This window comes from Antedon mediterranea, chromosome 5, assembly GCF_964355755.1.
Source record: "Antedon mediterranea chromosome 5, ecAntMedi1.1, whole genome shotgun sequence".
In the NCBI taxonomy this organism is placed as follows: domain Eukaryota; kingdom Metazoa; phylum Echinodermata; class Crinoidea; order Comatulida; family Antedonidae; genus Antedon; species Antedon mediterranea.
Genome location: NC_092674.1, coordinates 933851 through 955778, shown reverse-complemented (window position 1 = coordinate 955778; position 21928 = coordinate 933851). Strand labels below are relative to the sequence as shown.

The 21928-nt window shown below is 30.7% G+C and overlaps 1 protein-coding gene across 16 annotated transcripts in view; it reads right to left on the bottom strand.

Annotated features, from left to right (window-relative positions):
- Positions 1 to 41: 41 nt before the first annotated feature.
- The window catches only part of LOC140050455 (dedicator of cytokinesis protein 9-like), a 68042-nt gene continuing 46155 nt past the window's right edge, over positions 42 to 21928 (bottom strand). For 7 of the 16 annotated variants that reach the window (XM_072095642.1, XM_072095648.1, XM_072095647.1 and 4 more), the window contains 23 exons: positions 18911 to 19089; positions 18379 to 18634; positions 17796 to 17837; positions 17000 to 17083; positions 14397 to 14528; positions 12748 to 12972; positions 12446 to 12512; positions 12063 to 12116; positions 9117 to 9223; positions 8892 to 9016; positions 8425 to 8562; positions 7721 to 7903; positions 7295 to 7399; positions 6746 to 6961; positions 6332 to 6499; positions 5817 to 5939; positions 5524 to 5640; positions 5145 to 5288; positions 4496 to 4706; positions 3859 to 4049; positions 3405 to 3505; positions 2933 to 3071; positions 42 to 1836 (listed from right to left, as the gene is read on the bottom strand). In XM_072095642.1, the coding sequence (XP_071951743.1) occupies positions 1744 to 1836; positions 2933 to 3071; positions 3405 to 3505; positions 3859 to 4049; positions 4496 to 4706; positions 5145 to 5288; positions 5524 to 5640; positions 5817 to 5939; positions 6332 to 6499; positions 6746 to 6961; positions 7295 to 7399; positions 7721 to 7903; positions 8425 to 8562; positions 8892 to 9016; positions 9117 to 9223; positions 12063 to 12116; positions 12446 to 12512; positions 12748 to 12972; positions 14397 to 14528; positions 17000 to 17083; positions 17796 to 17837; positions 18379 to 18634; positions 18911 to 19089 (3200 nt within the window). In that variant the 3' untranslated portion in view covers positions 42 to 1743. Of the gene's footprint in view, positions 1837 to 2932; positions 3072 to 3404; positions 3506 to 3858; positions 4050 to 4495; positions 4707 to 5144; positions 5289 to 5523; positions 5641 to 5816; positions 5940 to 6331; positions 6500 to 6745; positions 6962 to 7294; positions 7400 to 7720; positions 7904 to 8424; positions 8563 to 8891; positions 9017 to 9116; positions 9224 to 12062; positions 12117 to 12445; positions 12513 to 12747; positions 12973 to 14396; positions 14529 to 15523; positions 15605 to 16999; positions 17084 to 17795; positions 17838 to 18378; positions 18635 to 18910; positions 19090 to 19749; positions 19783 to 21928 lie in introns of all 16 variants that reach the window. The other 9 variants (XM_072095652.1, XM_072095654.1, XM_072095645.1 and 6 more) reach the window with 8 other exon arrangements.

Genomic DNA, 21928 nt, shown 5'->3' with positions numbered 1-21928 from the left:
TACAACCACTGACTGATTCCATCAATAAATTAAAACACAACTTTTTCTTGTTTTTCTATTGATTTTAATCACTGTTTCACTGCGCGTTAAATATATTGACATCCGTCATTTTGAACCTAAAAGTTAGATAAATAATAAAATATTAACACGCTCGAATCACTTCCTTTCTATCCACTTTAAATCGTAGTGAAACAATCATTACTATTTCTCTTATATATACATTTGTCATGATATATCAGTGATAATATGTACATATCAACAAATCTATCTACTCATCATATGGCGTTGAATAATACTATAATTTTACAATTTTTGTCAGCATACGAGCAAATATGGTTGTTATAACTATCCACAATATAATATGGTATTCTGTAATACTATTTAAAATAACAATTACTAATAAATAAATATTGATAAGCGCTGGTATTGTTGCCCCATATGCCACTCTCATGGTTATTGGCACGTTTGCAATAAAACTGGGAAACAAATTAAAATAGCCAACTAATTTACGGGGCGCCAATTTCGCCCCCGTATAATACGGTCTCAACATGAGTAAAATACCTATTGAAGGAGTATGATGCCAAAGCATACCCGATACTAGAGCCATGTACAAACGGCTTTCACATTTTCACGTACAAACCATGTATCATCATTGAAATCTAATATTCAACAAAACGAAAACCAAAATCATAACAATTACATGTATAAATCCAAATATACAAACAACACTGGATGTGGAATTGCCACATAAATACTTATATAAAAACAATCCAAACTCTTCAACGTTTAAATATTCTTCTTATAATCATTCAATAAAAAGTTTTGAAATCAATGAACACCTAAAAATGTCTCCCTGCTGTCACTGAGATGGATCTTCAGTAATGCTACTTTCTCTATTAACTTATTCAACGCAACGACGTACGCGCAAAATAATGCAACAACGTATGCGCAATGCGCGCAAGTGAGTTAACCAATCACAAGCAACAAATCGGATCCACCGCATCATGATTGGTCAAATCACCTGAGGTGTACGGTTACGTCGCGTCCAAGTGGTAGGTTTGTGAACTCAAATAACATAATGTAAAATATAGCCATGTGTTACATAATGTAATATACATAAATACATATGTGACAACTACAGTATATGTTATTCAAGATCTTCACATTATAAAACATCATTAAGTACATTATTTCGAGTACAGCATTCTTCAATGTTTTTCTACCTTCCAATAAATTACACAGCTAAAGTATTTGTTTCTATTACAATATAAAATCATTAGTTACACAATATTTATAAAATTAAGTAGATTTTATTTGAATTCCCATAAAGATACAAAAATATTGGGAAAAGATAAAAAAATAATTTAACTTTTTAGTGCAATTTATCATCAGTATTGAATATCATTATAATACAATATAATCAGAAATATAACTTAAGCCATCAGCAAATACTCGGTGGTTGAGAGGCATGAATGCCACGCTGATGATCTAGAGGTCGTGGGTTCGACTCCCACTCGTCAGAGAATTACTTCTTCAAAAGTAATTCTCTATACGACAAACGATCTGATCACTTAATATATTTATCTTAGGTAAAACAAAGTTTGAATAATTTTGTATGAATGGTGACTTTTTGAACACGGCACTCTATATTCATTAATTAAAAATATAGCAGATGCGATACGTTTAATTTGACCTTTGACATACTGCTATTAGAATCTGAATCAGTTTTTATTCTGTACACATTCAATAACCTATATTACCAGTTGAATCACTTATTACACTGAACACCTGACTTGCTGAAGACTTTCTCTTCATCGATGGAAGCTCTTCCAAAACCTGAAAGAAATCATTCATTTTCAAAAATACAAGAGCGATTGATCCATCAGAATTAGTACATTTTGATTTGTCATTGAGATAAGTGAAAATAGCATTAATACTACTTATCTGTATACTTCAACTTAATAGTTCAAGGATTATAACTAACAATAAACAATACACAACTATACATTAGGGTATATCCAATAACACCACATTTACCTATATTACTGTACTTACTTACCTACTTAAGAGTTCAAGTGTTTTAATAGACTAGAACCATCTTTTCATTAAAACTCAACAGTCGCAACCAACTAAAACTATCATATTAAACTACATTAATATACCAACCTTACTTCTGAGTTCAAAGGTCATAAACATCTAAAACTATCATTAACTACATTAATATACCAACTTCACTTCTGAGTTCAAAGGTCACAAACATCTAAAACTATCATTAACTACATTAATATACCAACTTTAACTCCTTAGTTCAAACTAAACTATTGATACCTACATTAACAGTAGGAACTTAAACTCTGAGTTCAAAGGTCGTAACCAACTAAAACTATCATTACAAAATTAATATACCAACTTCAACTCCTTAGTTCAAACTAAACTATTGATACCTACATTAACAGTAGGAACTTAAACTCTGAGTTCAAAGGTCGTAACCAACTAAAACTATCATTACAAAATTAATATACCAACTTTAACTCCTTAGTTCAAACTAAACTATTGATACCTACATTAACAGTAGGAACTTAAACTCTGAGTTCAAAGGTCGTAACCAACTAAAACTATCATTACAAAATTAATATACCAACTTTAACTCCTTAGTTCAAACTAAACTATTGATACCTACATTAACAGTAGGAACTTCAACTCTGAGTTCAAAGGTCGTAACCAACTAAAACTATCATTACAAAATTAATATACCAACTTTAACTCCTTAGTTCAAACTAAACTATTGATACCTACATTAACAGTAGGAACTTCAATTCCTGAGTTCAAAGGTCGCAACCAACTAAAACAATTACACAAAAGTAGCAAATTCAAGGTTACCAAATTCCAATTTCCTACGTATATACTGTATAATAATTATAATGCTACTTACATTTTCACCAACCAGTTCTGATATATGTTGTACCATTTCTTCAAAGTTATTCTTCATTTTCTCGTGGTATTCAAACTGATCGGATTTCACTAATTTAGCATTTACATCAAGGCATTCCGAACAGGCAATCAAGAAATATCTGCAAGGAAAAAGTATATTATAATAATAATAATATGGATTTCTATAGCACACATACTACTTAAGAGTGCTCAAGACTTATTGTAAGATGTGTATGGAAAATAAGCAATGTCCCATTTATTAGGGAAGACTCTTTAATAGGAGTTGGCCATCATGTTAAAACATACCACTCTTCATTCATTTCACAGAAAAGTGTTCCCTCAATGGGGGTGTCTCAAAGGAGGTATCTCAATGGGTGTATCCGAAATTGGGTATTTGAAAGGAAGGGTTCTACTATGTTTAAAAAGAGAAATTAGGTAAATGCATAAAAAATTAAAAATTAAATTAGTCTTACTTGAAAACCTGCTTTAGTTCCCATACATGTTGACTAGACCAGTTCTTCTCCTGGTTTTTGCCGAAGAAGGCTGCTGCATATGCAGTTGGCCCAGCGTTCACCTAGCAAATCATAGCAAACGATAACTACTAATAATAAAAGCTTTCATATTGTAGTATTTTAGTTTGTATATTTGTTTTAAAAATATTTTTTTTGAGCGATGAAGTCCGACATGAATTTCGAAAAGACCAATAAATCTTAATTCATTTTTCCTAAAAACCAGAACTTAAAGCGATTTCTAAACTTCTGTCTAAACAATCAAATCTTATGTTGCAAAAAAATGTGATGTACCCATATGGACATGATGATATCATATCACTACCATATTTGGGCACATCACACTCTTTGAGTCATCAAACTAGTTTGATAGTGTTGATAGAACTTTAGTTATTAAATCAATTAAACACAATTTTACCTGAACACTGACGCTACCCTGAAGTTTGAGTTGAAGTCCTTTGATGTCAGGAGATATCTTTGAGGTGACCTGTTGCAGTTCTTTTACTCTTGTGTTCATTTCATCTATGGCAACCTGTATTGGGCTCAGTTCTTGGTGGTTCTCGTACATCACTTTGATACGTTTCTTCACGTAAGGGAATGTGTGTGAGGCTGTCCAAACAAAAATATGCATTTAGAGAGTCAAATTCTTATTGTCTTATTAGTATGTTTAATTTCTTATGACAATGTGCTATATTTAAATAATATGTAGGGTTAAATAGTTTACAACAAAACTGTAAATTTATAGAAAAAAATCACCAAATTCTATGTCTTACATTGGTTCCCAATGAGGACTTGGTAATAAGGACTAAAAACATGAATATAATTTAAATGAAAGTGCATACGTGCTGGTAAATAGTGCATACGTGCTGGTAAATAGTGCATACGTGCTGGTAAATAGTAAAACTGATTTTTTTTAAACAAATAGTGATGAATATGATGAATACACGTGAAATGAAAATTCAATTTGTGAATTCAATTTTGTTGAATTTGTGCTGTAAGTTTGTTTAAAAACACTTATAATTATTAGAAACTTCAAGTTTAAACTTTACACTTACTTGTCAGAATTGTTTTACGCATACATTGTTGGTCCACTGATCCATGTGCCTTGCCTCCTTTGGTGTAAGGCGTCTCAAAGACAAAACGGCGAATATTGTTTGATCGTTCAAATTCTGTCTTTCGTTCTTCAAGATCCTTGTCATCAAAGTACGGTTTCACAAATGATATTTGGATGTATGCAATTTTGTCATCTAACTTTGATTGGTCAACCTAAGAAATAATTTATAATTCATTATAACATGGGTTCAAGGATGTAGCCAATCAGATGTGCTGAAATGAGTCATGTGTGCGCTCTTTATTTCATCGTATCAACATTGTACATGTACAATGCAAATTTAAGCAGTCTTACTTCTGTATCTTTCTTTAGTGAGTGGCCAAGCGGTTAAAACAGTGGAACCGTAGTTACGTAGCCATAACATCGACAAGGGTTCGAGGCTGACACGCACCATGGTTCTGGTTGTAGAACATGTCTTCTATAAACCATTTTATTGTACACATCTAGCTCTGTGCACTTTAAAGAAGGGGTAGGGGGTTACCGTGGTGTACTAGTACATCACAGCCACTGATCATAACGGGCCCTCTGGGAGAACAGTCTGAAGAGGCCATTTAATTGAATATTTGTGGAAAGATGAATTAAGCATTAAATACCTTGCCCGAGTCTCGAATTAACTCCACATTATCAACACCAAATTTGTTTCCAAAAAGACTAACTAGACGCTGTGAGATGTCTACAAGACCTGTCACTTTGGGCTCCTTATAAATGTACTGTTTACCGTCATCTGCACCAAAATACTAACAAATAAAACAAGCAATCATATTATTTTTGAGGCTAATATTAAATAACAGTGATAGTGACAGAATGGTATATCAAAAGTATTTAGTACAAAAAATATTTTGTTTACCTATTTTTTATTTTACAAACAGTACGATTCTTATTAATATATCACATATTTAAATTTGATTCTCACTAAAGTAACTTAACAGCACAATGAATGGGTAGAGCTGCACTAAACACGAATGCGCTTACCATTGCTCCAAAGAAAGCAACTCGATAGTAATTTCCTAGCCATCGTTTCTGTGACATCATAACCTTTAAGACAGTTTGGTAAGCTTGATGTAAATGGCCGTATGCTGCTGCTAGGCCCTACAAACGGAAAACAGTAAAAAACATTACAAAATGGTCTGTTGAGTCCTTATTGTTTTTTTTAATAATTTATTTGTTCATTCAAAATAAATGTATATTAATAAAATATATCATTTACTTACAGTACACTCTATTGAGTCTTTATTAAATTACTTTTTCATTCAAAATTTACTTACAGTAAAATCTCTCTGAGCCTCATAATACGGAATAGCCAACTTGTACACCTCACCAATCAGCTCAAACCTCTCGGCTTTCTCTAATGCTTTTGTAATTTTTTCCAACTGATCTACAAAATGCTCCTATTGTAAAAGAAAGTACATTTACATATATTTGAAAAATTAGAATGGTTTGGTATTAAAATGTTGTTTATACTCTTTGAACCTCTTTTTTTTTTCAAAATTCAATTTCCACATACACCACTTAAATGTACATGCATATTTTAATACTAATACACTATCAAACTTTATGTGACAAAAAAAGTGTGCCCAAATTTGGTAGTGACATGATGTCATCATGTTCATATATATATGGTCACATAAAGTTCGATAGTGTAGACAGAGCTTTAGATCTCTGCTACAGACACTCTTTATCTTCTCTACTACATTACTGATGTAGCCAATCTGTTTGATACAGGAGACATTCAGGTAAATTCAACCATTAATTCCTTGATGTGCAGCCATTTCTTACTTACCTCTGTATACTGTACATCCTGCATCCCACCATCATCCTTCACCCCTTTCTCATCCTCTTCTACATTGGCCGAGATCGACTTGAACACAGAACATCCTTTTGGGTAGACACCTTTTCGTTTTAAATACTCAGCTAATATCGCAGCAATGTGGATGTAGCAAAACGCAGCCTATAGTTTAAACAACAATCAGAATACAACAATAATTTATTGACATTACAAATAAATACATTTATAAAAGATTTTCCAGGATTGCCCAAAAAGCTTATTAGCCTATTTCTATTAGGATCCTTTTATAATCTAAAATAAAAAATATAAACGTTACAAAGTATGTCATTTTAATGTTTATTATGAATATTGAGTGGGAATAGTAACAAAAAGATCAGATATTTTGAGAGAATTAAGACATTTGTATACCTCAGAATAGTTGCCATGTTTGTTGTGCGTTTCTGCCATACTTTCCAACCAGGTTCTCCTTAACTCTGGCGTACTGGAATAAGACTTGGCCAGACTATACTGCAGATCTACATACATCTCTGGGTCATTTTCATGCTCTTTCATCTGTGCTGTTGCCATCAAGACCGTCCTAATTTTCTTGGTTAGGTCACGAACTTGTGAGGGGAAGTGAGAATTCTGTAGAAAGAGAGATATAATAATATATTTTTTATATGGGCCACACACTGTATGCCAACAAAACAAGTGGAAATGGAATTGCACCAGCTATAGCCAGTGGAGCAGTAGCCTTCAACTATGAAGTTTGCTCCTAAATAGAAGAATAATATTGACACTTTCTTTCTAGTTGTTTTACTTTACTGCTTTCATTTAACTTTTTGCTTATTTTATTTTGTATCTCGCCATTGCGATCCACACATTCAGGCCACTGATACCCACAGCATTGTATTTCAGTACCTTCCGTTTAAATTATATCATTTCTTATGCTATTTTATTGTACAAAACACTATATACCTGCATTGCTTTGTCATTGTTGGCATAATTATTCACAATTGCCAGTGACTCCTGGAAGCGGCCACTGTCAGCATCAGATATTAGCTTTGATACTGCTATTATCACCTACAAACAAAAAGTATAGATGTCATAATTTGAAGAACGACTGAAACAAAGTCTTGAAATAGTCTAAAGGCCAATTTACACTGACAAATGGTAACATTGGTGAAAAAGAAAAATATAGAATTTATGTTCTTTGTTATGACCATTTACACAAAACGCAGGATAGACACAGTTTCTATGTGGGACAAGCTTACCGTTAACGCTCATCTGTGTAAATTGGCCGTAATATTGTTATGTTATGATATCGAAAACTCAATCTCACATGTTTGTACTCAAGGACTAGTAAGTTAGATTTTTGTAAGTGTGACTCAGGCCTTAACCAACCTGTAAATGAACTCTGACAAATTCCTTGCGGCCAGTAAACTCAAAGTTACTCCTCATCAGAAGGTAGAGCAATGCACATGCTTCATTGCGTGTTGATGGAACACGTGAATTACAACACTTAAGAATCTCCACACACAAATCACCAACCAATGTTGAACTGCCTTTGAACATGGCAATTGGAAACTGTAAGTAAAATAAAGTTATTTTGAATTTTAATACTAAAATATAGAAATAATTAGATAAAATTATTATTTAAAAAACGGAATGATTTTAAAATTCTTTAAATAGGCAAAAGTTATTAATGTAGTTTTCATATGCAATATATATAAGCTATATTCATTCATTATTTTATTTCAGAATCTCTGTGGCCATATTTACCAATAACACTTAGATATTTCCCTTAGTATTTCACTTAACTCAATAAATAAGTACTTCCCTTAAATTGTACTAACTTAGATAGAAGATTTTCCCTTAAGGAAGTGTTTCCTGTATCCTAAGTGTGAATGGTGAATATGGCCACTGGCCCATTGAAAGTAACATAATGTAAAAATACACTGTACTCACTATTTACAATAAGATGCGCTCTCATCTAAGGATGGTAAGTATATTAAAACTGCTAGTAGAAGGATATTGATGTAAGCATTTTCACTTTCCACAATTTGGAATTGGTAAAAGATTAGAATGTATTTATGAGTATACTTTACCTTATTTACTAATGCCCTTAATGATGCAAATGTGTGCTTGTACAGTGTCTCTGATTGGCCAAATTGCAGGATAGTTATAAATATCTCTTTCACTTTCAGCATTAATGGGTTATCACCATCATTAGCATCAAGTTGGTTCTGCAACAACATTTAAAAAAAGTTTAGTTTAAATACAATTGTGAACTATTTAGTTTATTTGCAACACTTAAGGCTCTGTATACACTATAAAAAAAAGTGTGACGTTCCTAAATATGGTAATGATATGATGTCATCATGACCTTGTAGCTCTGCCTACATTATCAAACTAGTTTGAAAATGTGCCAATTATGGTAGTGATATGCCCAAATATGGTAGTGATATGACATCATCATGTCCATATATAGGCACAACACATTTTTTTTGGTTACACAAATTTGGTAGTGTATAAATAATTAGTTAGAATCTTCTAATCTTGTTTTTCTATTTACCTTAAAATTCATACAATACTGTCCAAGAACGTCTAAGACAATGAGACCAACTTCATGGGACATGTTTGCCTCAAGAACTGCTCTTTGACTTGCTTCGGTATCGGTGAGTGGAAGAAATGTTGCTGCTGCAAAAGTAGTAAAACAAACGTTTGGAATTAAATTAACAAGATGTAGGATTCTTATATCACATTTAGAAAAAAAACAAGATTATAAACAATAACTTACATGAACTTGTGTCAATTGCGGCGACTGAACGTGTAACTAGAGGGCGCTGTCTCTGAGCAGGTAATGTTTTACTCTTTTCTTCATTCCAGCTAGATTTTTCGCGAAACCTGAAATAAGACAAATTAAAATCATTAAATTAAGCGGTGATATTTTGAATTTTTTGTATTTTAAAAATAAAATTCTTTTTGTTTAAAAAATTGGATATACAGAGTAAGAACAGAAGGAATTCAACAGTAATTTATAGATGCTAAAATATTCACATTCATTAGTAATGAACTTTGACCTAACAAATAAAGCAGATTTACAATAATAAAGCTCGCATTGCAAAAAGAACAATAGTAATGAATGAAACATAGTTTTAGCAAATGATTTTCAAAAGAAGACAGAGAGCACAGCATTCAATGTCACTTTGTATGATAGCATACATTAACTCAACAACAGTAATAGTTTTGCTAGCAAATAGACATCATGCAGTTTACGTTTAATCAATGTTTACATAGCAGAAAAAATATAAATCATGGAATAAAGCATCTTTCACATCTGCTCTGCCACAGTTCCAGTCCAGCTCCGGTAAATTAAAACGTAAATATTTTGTTTTCATGCGGCTACGCGCATATTGACTGGTGCATAGCAACGTGAAGTGTCATTAAAACAAAACTTTGATGTTCGATTTGATCTTCCGGTGCCGGACCGAAAGCGTGCCTGAACAGGTGTGAAAGATCCTTAAGGCAGATTAGCTATTGACGAGGGAATGAGGGTGTTAGAATAACTGAAAAGTAGCAATTGAGTCTTTCTATCGTATACTGTGCTGCCATAGTCCTCCTCCATCATCTATTATTGTGTATGATTCAATTTATCTTCTGGTATTTGGAAAATTTGGATATAGCAAATTTGGAAATACGTATCATTTATAGAGCTGTAACCAGGAAAGTTACCGAACATGGCTTAAATGGCAGAAGCAGAAACCAATATACCAAGTGTAAAATTTATAATATTTATTATTTATTAAAAATTTGGCAAATAGCCCAATAGGAAACCACAAGTCAATGGCACAACACAGAAGTGGGTACCTCTTGAAACAATGTAATAAATATTTAAAACTTATTGAAAACCACAATACACACTACAGTAGTTTGTGTGCAGTTTAAATGTTCATTTTGAATTGGCAACATCTTCACTGCAAATAAAGATCAAGATATTATCTTGTAAAGAACTTAGTTGAAAAAGTTAGTTAAAACAAACACAAGAATACCAAACAATGATAATCTAACATGCAGACGTCGATAGGCTTACCATTGGAAAGGATTTGATCAAGATGACAAAATCATAAAAGAAAATATAAACAATGAATGAATAATGTTAATTGTGCAACTATCAAGTAAGTGTAACTATATAGTCTCACAGACCATGTCAAAATGAATTACTGCAGTTACTGCAGTACAGTACGACAGTTTGTTTACTCTTTCTAAACCAATTTATGCAATTATTACAAGTAATTCTTGGATAATTATACACACTGTTTTTTTATTGCAGTGACCAATAAACTATATTACATTGAAAAAACCTAAATCATACGTTACTGTTAAAAAGTTACTACTGCAGTAACTGCAGTACAATAATTTTGACATGGTCCCTCTTAAGGTCAGGTTTAAAGTTGCATTCACACCAAACCCAACATTGATCCAACATTCATTTCTTGTTTTATTTTGTTAGCAATACCGAACCAAATTTGTATTAGGTGTGAATCTACCTTCAATCTAAACATGTTAACCTTTAACCTTTGACATTACTAACATATTAAAATACCATAATCCAGCAGAAATGCCATAAATTAAGATTGTTAAATATATTTTATAAAGAATATAAGATATTATTTTAGTGCAAAATATATCTAACTTTAACTAATAATATAATAACCTACACCAAATTTAGAGAGTTTCAGAGCTTCATAAACATAAATGGTTTAATATATACTATAAAAGACATTCACATTTCAAATAAATAGACAAATGGTCATGTACAAGATGCATTTAAGTTAGATAGAGTGGGGAGGGGAGAAGGGGGGGGGGCCTGGGGGAGAGGAGGAATATCAAACATTTTATCATGCAAATTTTGAATATGTAATGAATATTTTATCTGTTTTTTATTCTAATTATTCAAAATAATTAAATTAAGGTTAGACAGTCTAATTTTCCAAAACCATTCAGCCCAATTCTCCACATGTATCATTATGCAAATTTCATGCAAATTACTTGTGCATGCTAATACTTCCTACATTGTGTATGAGTAACCAGCAAAGCAGCTTTTGTGCAATTTTCTGGTGAACGGCCTGGTAATGATAGCAAGCAAATGGTTGAAATAATAATATGCAAAACAAAAGGTTTAATTCTCCCAATACAAGACACCAATCGGCTGGCCTAATATGTCTGGTTTTCAGAATAAAATGCAATTTTGGAGTTTTTCCGATTTTCAGAAAGTGCCGTATTGAGAGAGTTGACTGAATTAGCATTTTGGATTATCTTATTACTAGAGGAAGCAAGAGCGTATAAGGTTATCATGGAATGTTCATTATTATGTTTTTTTTTGAAAATTATTTTTACAAACAAAATTATATTTCAAATGTTGCCGAGTAGTTTGATGTAATTAGGAGATTTGCATAATTTAATTTTGAGTTAATATTTAATTATGATAAACTACAATAGTTTGATGTGTTAATGGAAGAACAACCATGGTTAAATAAAGTGGAATTGAATTAATAAAAGAGTAACTAACTATAAAAATGTCACAAAACGATTAAGTTAAATAAAATACTCCCGAATATTTAAATTTATGGTTTATAAACTTAAATTTATTTGACAAGTTATTGATTGAGTTTTGTCAACCTTGTAACAGAATGCTACAATAAAATAATGTTTACAAAATCTAAGTACCATAATTGAAACCTACCTTGCTGAAATGATCTGTTTTTTGCCAATGTATCGGAAGTGAAATAAACAAGTCCTGTAAGGCAACATGTACATATTTTACAATATAAATCATAACATTAACAAATGTCTACACAAAAAAATGTGATGTGTCCATATATTGACATGATGATGTCATATCACTACCATATTTGGAAACATCACATTTTTTTTACATTGTACACAGAGCTTTAAATAGGGATTATAGGCCTGCAGTATTAGAGTCTGTCTGTATGGTACTTGCAGTACATAATAAGTTCAACACCCATCTTCTTCCTATGGTTTAAGAGGGCTACGCCAGTACCAGACTAAAAACTGGATAAAACTTTTAAATACCATCACTCAATTAATTTAGTCATTACTTACATCATTAATTCAAAAAATTGCAGAGTATCATCTTCTGACGCCTGTGCCCACCAGCCAAGCATCACCTCTGAAAAAAAACAATAAACAGTCCAATTAAATATAGAAGAAAATCGAACATTGTTTTATATGATTTGTAATCAGCTACAGTGTAATGTGTATTACCTTATATATAATAATAAAGTAAAATCATGTAAAATTGTGTTGAAATCCTTCAATATTGCATCAAATATATGGATGTCAGATTGGAGATTTCATGTTTCAGATTAAACAACCACCCCTTAAAGTTGAAATTTATGCTCTACCTTCATTGATATCCTTGACAATGGAAAGAAGACAGATAAGTAGATCTTTAATTTCAGTTTCTGCCAATCGATCAAACATGACAACAGATTTTGACCTCATGCTGCCCGGGCGCGTGTCATCTTTTTCGAGGAAGGGGACAGCAGATCCATTGGTCACAGTACTAGTCAAAGATGTGCTAGAATTACTGTGACTTCTGTCGAGTTTGTTGGGTAAATTTGGAGTTCCTACAACAAGAAATGATAGAAAGAAGTTAGATTAAAGAGTAATAATGCATATATATATATATATATATGGCACATATTTTGATAGCAAGTTCTACATATTTTATGAAGGCTATATATAGTTTAGTGTTGGCAGCTATTTTCATTCATTTTAATTCTTTTTATATGCTGATTATTAGACTTTTGAAGTATAATAACATATCTCAACATTAAAACCTAGTTGTATGCAAATATAAACCTGTCAGCCATACATACAGTGCATGCTATGTAAATTAGTTCCATATATATAAACACCACCAGTACATATAAACTGTTTATTATCAACAAATTATTCAAATAATATCAATTAATTTTTGTTTAAATTAGTCTCATGTTATATGCAAATATTCCTGTCAATGATATAAAACATTAATATAAAAACATTAGTATAAATGATACCTCAAAACATTCACGTGCAAAATAAAATACGTCTTGTTATGTTGTTAAGAAATAAGCAATGTTAATTGAAATAGATAATGTAAGCAGGGAGCATAGATTTTGTTGGGGCATGTTTTAAAATATATAGGAATATACCGGAAATTACATTTTCGATATTATACTGATATCTGATATTACTACGAAAAATAGTATATTTCTTATTAATCAAGAACTCAAATAGGTAGATGTTTTTACTCATCTCTGATGCAAATATTTAGTATATTTGAGATTAATTGCAGAAAAAGGTGAAATATGATTTTGCAAAATGTCTTTAATTTGTTTGCAAGTAAACTTGTTGTTGTTGTATTTCTTGAGTACCGAATAAAACAAACAAACTCGATAGCAGAGCATTATCAAAAATAAATTATTAGGTTGTCAAGCACTAATATAATATACAAGAATTGTATACAAATTCTCCTGTTAGCTCATCATTATGCTTATATATTTTATAACTGACAGACAGACAAACAGACAGACAAGCTGATGATGATTTCCTGGACTAAGCAAGTTTACTTTTTGTTAAATTATGAATAACAAAAGCTATTTTTTTTTTAAAAGAAAAACAGTTATTTATAGTAAAGCTACCGTTTTAGAAAAACTGCATGGAAATGAAGATATGATAAGTTTACTAAGCTGCACTAAGTTACATTATAAATGACAAATTTTTAGTGACCAGAGATTTTGTTAAAATTAATTCATATTAATCATTAATTATATTAAATAAACCAATTCACTTTATTGCATCATGTATACTTTGATGAAGTTGACAATTAGGTAAAAATATTTAGAACATTTAATGGAAAAAAATTAAACGAAGGTCAAAGGTTGGCTTCCTACACGTGTGTTTGAAATTTGTCATTTATAAATCAACTACTTATTATGTTTTCTGCATCGATATAAAATAGCCACAGCAATCAAAGCTTTTGTATCTACTACAGCACACAACAAACCTGGCAATGATCTAATAGCCGGTTTAACATTATCCAATTCTTTAAGATCAATTAAGTTTTCTTTGGATAATGTAAGGCTACTTCCAATTGGTGTACTCGGGTTTGATATAAGCGGACTAAAACTTGGCCGTTCTGGAAAAAATATTGAGAGCATCTAACTAAATATTTCTAAACATTTTATTCTTCTTTTTACATCAACTATTTATTCTATAAATGGCTGCTTACAGCTGTTTTTACCATAATAAAAATGAGCACATTTTTTAACTTGTTTTTGTGTCCACAAAAAAAAAAAGGAGCATTTCTGTCAGACTGAGGCTAATATGTTGAGAATGAAAAAGAAGTTTAGTAAAATTCATTCTTAGTTACTGATATATTAGATGAAGTTACAATGAGTTTAACCATGCAATGCAAGAGGTTTTAATACTACAAATTTCTAGCTTGATACGTTTTTTGTTGTGTTCATGCGGCAATTCTTAAAAACTATTTTCTTTTATTAAAAAGTATTACTCCTAAAACGCTATGATCTAGGACTCAGTGATGTGTACTTTAAAGATTCAATTTGGTTTTTATTCAAGGTTTGAAATACCACATATTTCAAATAGTAATTCAGGCACCACAAGAAACTTGACCAATCACAACGCGATGCATAATTCGAACTGTGGCTTGTGATTGGTCAACACACTTGTTGTGTTGGGTCCAAGTTGGAACCAAGTTTAAAGCTCTGTCCACACTATCAAACTAGTTTGACAAAAAAAGTGTGACGTGCCAAAATATGGTAGTGATATGCCCAAGTATGGTAGACATGACATGATCATGTCCATATATGGGCACATCACAGTTTTTTTGTCACATAAAGTTTGATAGTGTAGACAGAGTTTTACCCTCTTGAGTTTTAACTTTCTTTATTCACTTGTAGAGTCCTAGATCTTTACAATTCAAAGCATATATTACATCATGCAAATTTTAAATTGTTTATCAGTGCTAAGATATCATACATATGATATACAAATTTATTTACGTGTAGGCTAGTAGATCCAGATGCTATTATTGATAAGAAGCGGTTATCAAGTGAGATTTAATTTTTTTAAATGAGCAATTTATGAGAAATTTGCTTTTGAGTATCGAACCTGGAAGACTCCATGATAACCTATATTTATTCTTTTCACTTTGAGATCGCGTCTTCTTCTCTACGCCGTTGTTATTGAGCCCTAGGGGAAGGGAAGGGGTAAAGGTAAAAGTAATTGTTTTTGTATATTTATGATGTAATTATAATAATAAGTAATAATTTAAAAATTCTTGATTTTTTAAGTCAAGATAAATTTGTTTGTATTAACAAAATTAGGAATGTCAAATTAAAGTATCATAAAGCTTTAAATTAGAATTTCTAATAAATAACACTTTTTTTTCTGAAATCAAAACAGTAAAATTAATATGTTGATCCCTTTCTCTTCACAGTCTATCAAAAGAAGGTAGAAAAATTAATAATGTAAGTTTGAAGTTTTTTTAAGGTATCCACATTTTTGGTGAACCTATTAGAAATAGAAAAGTTATTCCATGATAAGTTAAAGAGATAAAAATGATTAATCAAACAGTTAAAGTACTAAGTAGTAGTAAGCCCTCATAAAGACATCATTACATACCAAACTTCATGAGACTTATCAGAAATGCTGCAACAATTAAGAGAGGGACATCACTGTCATAAATTGAATAATGGTGCAATTTTGTGACAGTATTTATACAAGCGACAACATACAGGCAGCATCCTTTTAAATCTCATGAACAAGGATTTTAATCAAACCGTCACCAATAACTCTTTTGAAATGAAATCGTGCAAATTATCAGCGAAAATATTAAACATAAATATGCTACACAGAATGTCATAAGCAATCCAATATATACCATAAACATTCATGAGGATTGCAAGCACAGACAACAGGCAAATATGAAGATGATCTGGATACGGAAACAGGACAAGACAAGAATGAAGTGTTTGGAACAAACTTCAACAACAAGATGAAAATGAAACAAGACAGACAAACCAAGATACACCAATGTTTACAGCAGATTACTCTTAATTAATCAGTTTTAATAAAATATTTCTAACTAGGAAGGAAGATATCCCCTACTAACATAGTCTATGTAGTGAGGAGTGGAGATTACAGTTTGGTTGACAATTTTGTATTTTTATGTGTTTTCTCTTATTGTTTGTGTGTGTTTTATTATGCTTTTACATTTGTATATTTTTTAAACTTCAATTTGTTATTAAAACCAAGTTGCAATAAAGAATATGATTATTGATTATTTGTTATTCAATATGGTGGATAATTTTCCAATAGTTTAAGTCATAATGTGTATGTGTATGGATGTGTCCAGTGCAAAAATGTCTATCAGAAAAATCGAATGAACTCTCTATCTTATGGTAAAGATACATGATTTGGAATTGATGTCTTTATATATATAACTCTTGAAATAATTTATAAGAAGTTATATATAACTTGATATGAAATCACTGATGAATTAAGAGTAAACACTGTTCATTGGGAGTGTCTTGCCGACACGTCATGCGACAATCATGACAACCAATCAACGTGCCCGTTACAAACCTGAAGAACTCATGCGTCGTATAACTGGAGAGTCTGATGATGCGTTCAAAACATTAATGTTGGATTGCGAATAATGTCTAATTCCTATAAAAGTAGAGTTAGTATATAATGTGATAGTATGTTGTACTATAATAAAAACATGCATGTTAGAATAGAATGCATCCCACACATATGTTCCAATAAATTATAATCTCTTAAAAAAAGAACATTAAAATGTATCTCTTGTAAAATGTACAAATACACATAAAATTGGAATAAAAATACTGTATTTAAATAGTTATATTTTGCTATAACATATATATATATATATAAGTTACCAAATCTGTTTAATTATTTGACATCATAAGAACATACAAGCTGATAAATAAACTGCAACACAACACATTTAACACAAAAAGGCACTCATTAAAAAAAATGGTTAAAGACACAAAATAAAAAACTATAACATTTTTTGTTCTTTAAGATTAACAAACACACATTGAGTTTTAATTCAAATGAAATTGAAAAAAAAAAAATTAAAAGCAATTCTTAGAAAACAATATTTACAACATTTCAAATTAAATAAAGTCAAAGTTATTTTGAAAAACAGCAAAAATAAAAACAAAACAAAAAAGTTTAAAAAAAATGAACAGTTTAAATTAAGATTAACAGTACACACATTGAGTTTTAATTCAAACGAAATTGAAAAAAAAATAGAAATTAAAAGCAAACTTTGAAAACAAATTCAAATAAATAAAAGTCAAAGTTATTTTGAAGAACAGCAAAAATAAAAATGAAATGAATGAAGCAACAATACCTGTGGGAGCCGTCATGATATTACAAGTGTAAAGCTTTTGGTCTTTTTAATGAATGAAAATAAACAATTTGAACATTTTATAATAAATTATAATTTAAATTAAGTATCCAGTGATTTCAAATAAAATTTCAATAAATAAACAATGTAATTTATTCAATTAAAATGTTGAACAAAAAAGTTTAATAAAAGATATTACTTTTTCACCTCATTTCAACTAATACTATAATTACTATTTTCAGCTGTGGAATGAAAGATATATTGTTCCCCTGAAACTTTTTTTGTTGAATATGCCATTTTAATGTCACATAATAGTTATTCATTTTGACCAAAAATTAGATTGATTTTGTTTTTTTAAATTGGTTTAATTTAACCATTTATTTTGTCTTTTTATAAGTGCAAACATCATTTTGCTTCATTTTTTTTTCTATGGAAATGATTTCCTTTATTACAACTACTAAATGGCCTATTCTTCATTCATTTTTCCGGTTTTTAAGGACAATACATTTAAACATTTTGTGAGATGAAGGACAAACACCATATAAGGTATCACCTAGGTAAATGCATACAAAATTAAAATACATACCTCTTCCAGCGATTGCATCTAGGACAGTTGAGTCACGGTTGAGTGAGCGTGACTTTGAACTAGACATGCTACCATGGCGTTCATGCTGGGGACCATCAGGAAGACCGGTAGAGATCTCCACAATGGAGGCATCTCCGTTAATATGCTGCCCAATTCCAGGAGTAGTCGGTACATCTCGGATGTTGAGACGTGGTGCGTTCTCCAGAATGATTGACACAAATGGAAGATAGAGGGTACCAATTCTGGCTCGATGTTGCTGAAAATTGAAATAAGTACATGCTTAAATTATGATAGATGGGGCTAGCCAGTTTTGGTAGAATAAAATTAGAATAAGTACATGGCCAAATTAATGAAAAAAACAAAGACTTTAGCACAATACAAACCATCCTGCCCAAAACCGAAAAATATGGAAACAATTCATGGAAAACCTATTGTTTGAATGACAGAAAACGTGTCAAGTGAGAGAGAGAGAGTTAAACTATGATAGAGGGAGCTAGTCTTGGTAGAAATTTTGTATGCATTATTTCATTACCTTTGTTGAATAGCGGTCATCAGCACTGTGTTTGGCGAGAAGGTTACGTATGACATTAATACCCATCTGGCGCACTTCTGGACCTTCGTGTAGGGTCGCTCCGACCTCACGTAGCAGGATTCCCACTAAGAAATGATTCTGACAAAATTCCTCCGTCAAGGTATAATCATATTGTAAATCTGTGAAAAGAAAAACAATTTCAATAAATTCTTAAAAATTCTGTAATATTTTGTATCAATAATAATAAATTGTTTTTATATAGCGCCGTTTTATACACAATATTATAATTTTTGCTTTGTCACAATGAAACATATTGTATTATTTATATTCTATAATATAAGCAAAGTAGATTAAAGGTACCATGTGATAAAAACTTGTTTAGACACATACAGTAGGCCATAGTGTATTCTCATCAATTAATTAATTCTGTATCAGACATTTTAATTTATATAAACAAGATTCTATGTAGGCGTTAAGTTGCCCTTTCTACTAAAATGTTTTACAGAGTAAATTTGTCTACATGTAAAAACAATGGGAACTGTATATGACAGATAGAGTGTACATAATCTATTCTTAAATTTAACTTATTTTAGGACAATATACATTTTTATTTCTATTTATTTAAATACTGGGTCCCTAATGATCAGCTTCGACTAGATGGAAAACCCTGGTTAAATATTAACTATTTCTTTTATTGTATTAAATTTGCAAACATTAATTTTCACTTCAGAAACAATATCAATAGACAAACATGAAAATCATATAAAAAACTTATTTTTTTTAACAGATTTTGTTTTTGTGATGCAAAGCAAGACATATTGAAAGCAGGAAGCACAAACCTTTGATGGTGTGTTTGCTGCTGGCCAGTGACACTAGCAAAAGAAGTAAAGAAAAGAGAGAAACATGCTTTAGGGTGATCATTGCAAGCATAATGCATTTCATGAGTAATATACAGGCAGATAATAATATAGGATAACATGAGTATCAACATGTTTACGCCACACATGAGGGTGTATGGCGCATTGTGTAGGTGTGTCACTGCTGGCTGGGACATCCCATCGAAAGCGATTGAGTTTGCGGTTGGAGTCTCCTGGCTCTAGCATGTGTGATGTATGTGTGTTTTATTGTTCATGTAAAATCCGCAATAAATTGAATTGAAGTGTGTTGGACTACTGAGCATGAGTTTGAATTCAACTCTCGTAGCATTGCTAGGCAAGACACTTAAGTTTGCCTCTCTCCACCCAGGTGTATAAATGAGTACCTGGTTAGATCAAGACACAACTTTGCGCTGATTACTACTAGCTGCATTATGGGAGTATGTTTCCATACGTGTTTTCTCCAAAAAATGACAGGGGTAATAATGTGAAGCACTTAGAAGCAATGAGCAATAAGCGCTATATAAGAACGAATATTGAAATAGTAATTTTGACATAAAATAGGAAAATTGTTAGTTGACAATGTCATTGATTGTGATAATGATGTCATTGAATAGATGATCACTGGATCTATTACGGTTCTATTAACAGGAACAATATAAAAATGAAAAATTGAAAGATTATTAAATATAGTTGCAAATAAATATATAATGAAATATAAATAATATAAGAGTGCAAAGCAAGGCAAAATGCAATTATAGTGAGCTCATGCAAACAAAGTGGTTTAAAAAAAATGTTTCCAAATCTAAACTGTCCTAACCATTAACTTGTAATATAAATTACATTATAAATATAAATATATATATATTTCTTAATTAAGAAAATGACAAATAAACATAATCTATATAAATATATAATTCTATGACCATTAATCTTTACATTTACAACTGTATTAAATAAAAATACTACCTATCACCAATAATGAAATTAATAATATAACTCCCATAATTCAAACTCTCCAAAAAACACATTTTTTTAAAGCTCAAATTCTTCCCTACCATGTAAAATATATCTTAAAAATTGAGACATGGTTTTGGGCCAGTGTTTGTTCAATATATACAGTAAAATAAATAGAATAAAATAATGTATAATATAATGAAATAAATAATAAATGTATCAAATAACAGAAAATATAAAGAACTAAAATAATAAATATATGTTGATAAAGTGAAAAGATGTATGAATGTACAAAAGTCTGAATAGTTTATCAAAATATTTGCTTTATAAATATCTTCTTTTTTTTTAATTTGTTAACAAAGGCAAATATAGTAACAGATTTATAAATAAAGTTTGTAAAATTCTCATAAAAATGTTTCATTATTAAGTAATGTATACAGCGAGGTAATGAAATATTTGTTTGGAAAATATAAATGCATTGCACCACTTATAACATATTTGCTCTGGTGACCCAAATAATTATAAAAGTGAGTGATAATTAAGAATATTGCTATGGTGATAAGTTGCTAATAGTGATATGTTTCCATGGTGATCATTGTGAATAAGAATGCTAATTGTTGCTATGGTAATATGTAGATAAAAATTTAGAATTTAAAGTGAATGAATGTAAAAGAATATATTTCACGACTGACCGAACACAAGAAAGTGAGAAAGCATGTGTAATGAGTGGTTGGACTTGAGTGCAGACTTAATGTTTGTAACTTAATAGTTGAGTGATTTGTGTGGTGGGGATGGCAGAATTTAAATTATACCCCACGCACCATCATTAGAACGGTAATAGTATGAGTCGGCGAATCCTATAAGAAAACAAATAAAATCACTCTTTCTAAAGTTTGTTCATAGATAAATAAGTTTAAATAAATTGTTTCTTTTGGACGAAACAACTATGCATTTGATTTCATTTGGTAATTTTCAGATATACATATATGGAATAAAACAAAAAATAAAACAAAAATTATATATTAAACAGAAATATAAAAAATGAAAGATAAAGACACTGTAATTGTAAAAGATAACAAATATTAAATAAAAAAATACCAAGAAAAAAATTATAAAATAGATATTAATAATAATTATTACTACAACCATGTAATAGCTTATCTAATATTTTGTACGTAGCATTCCC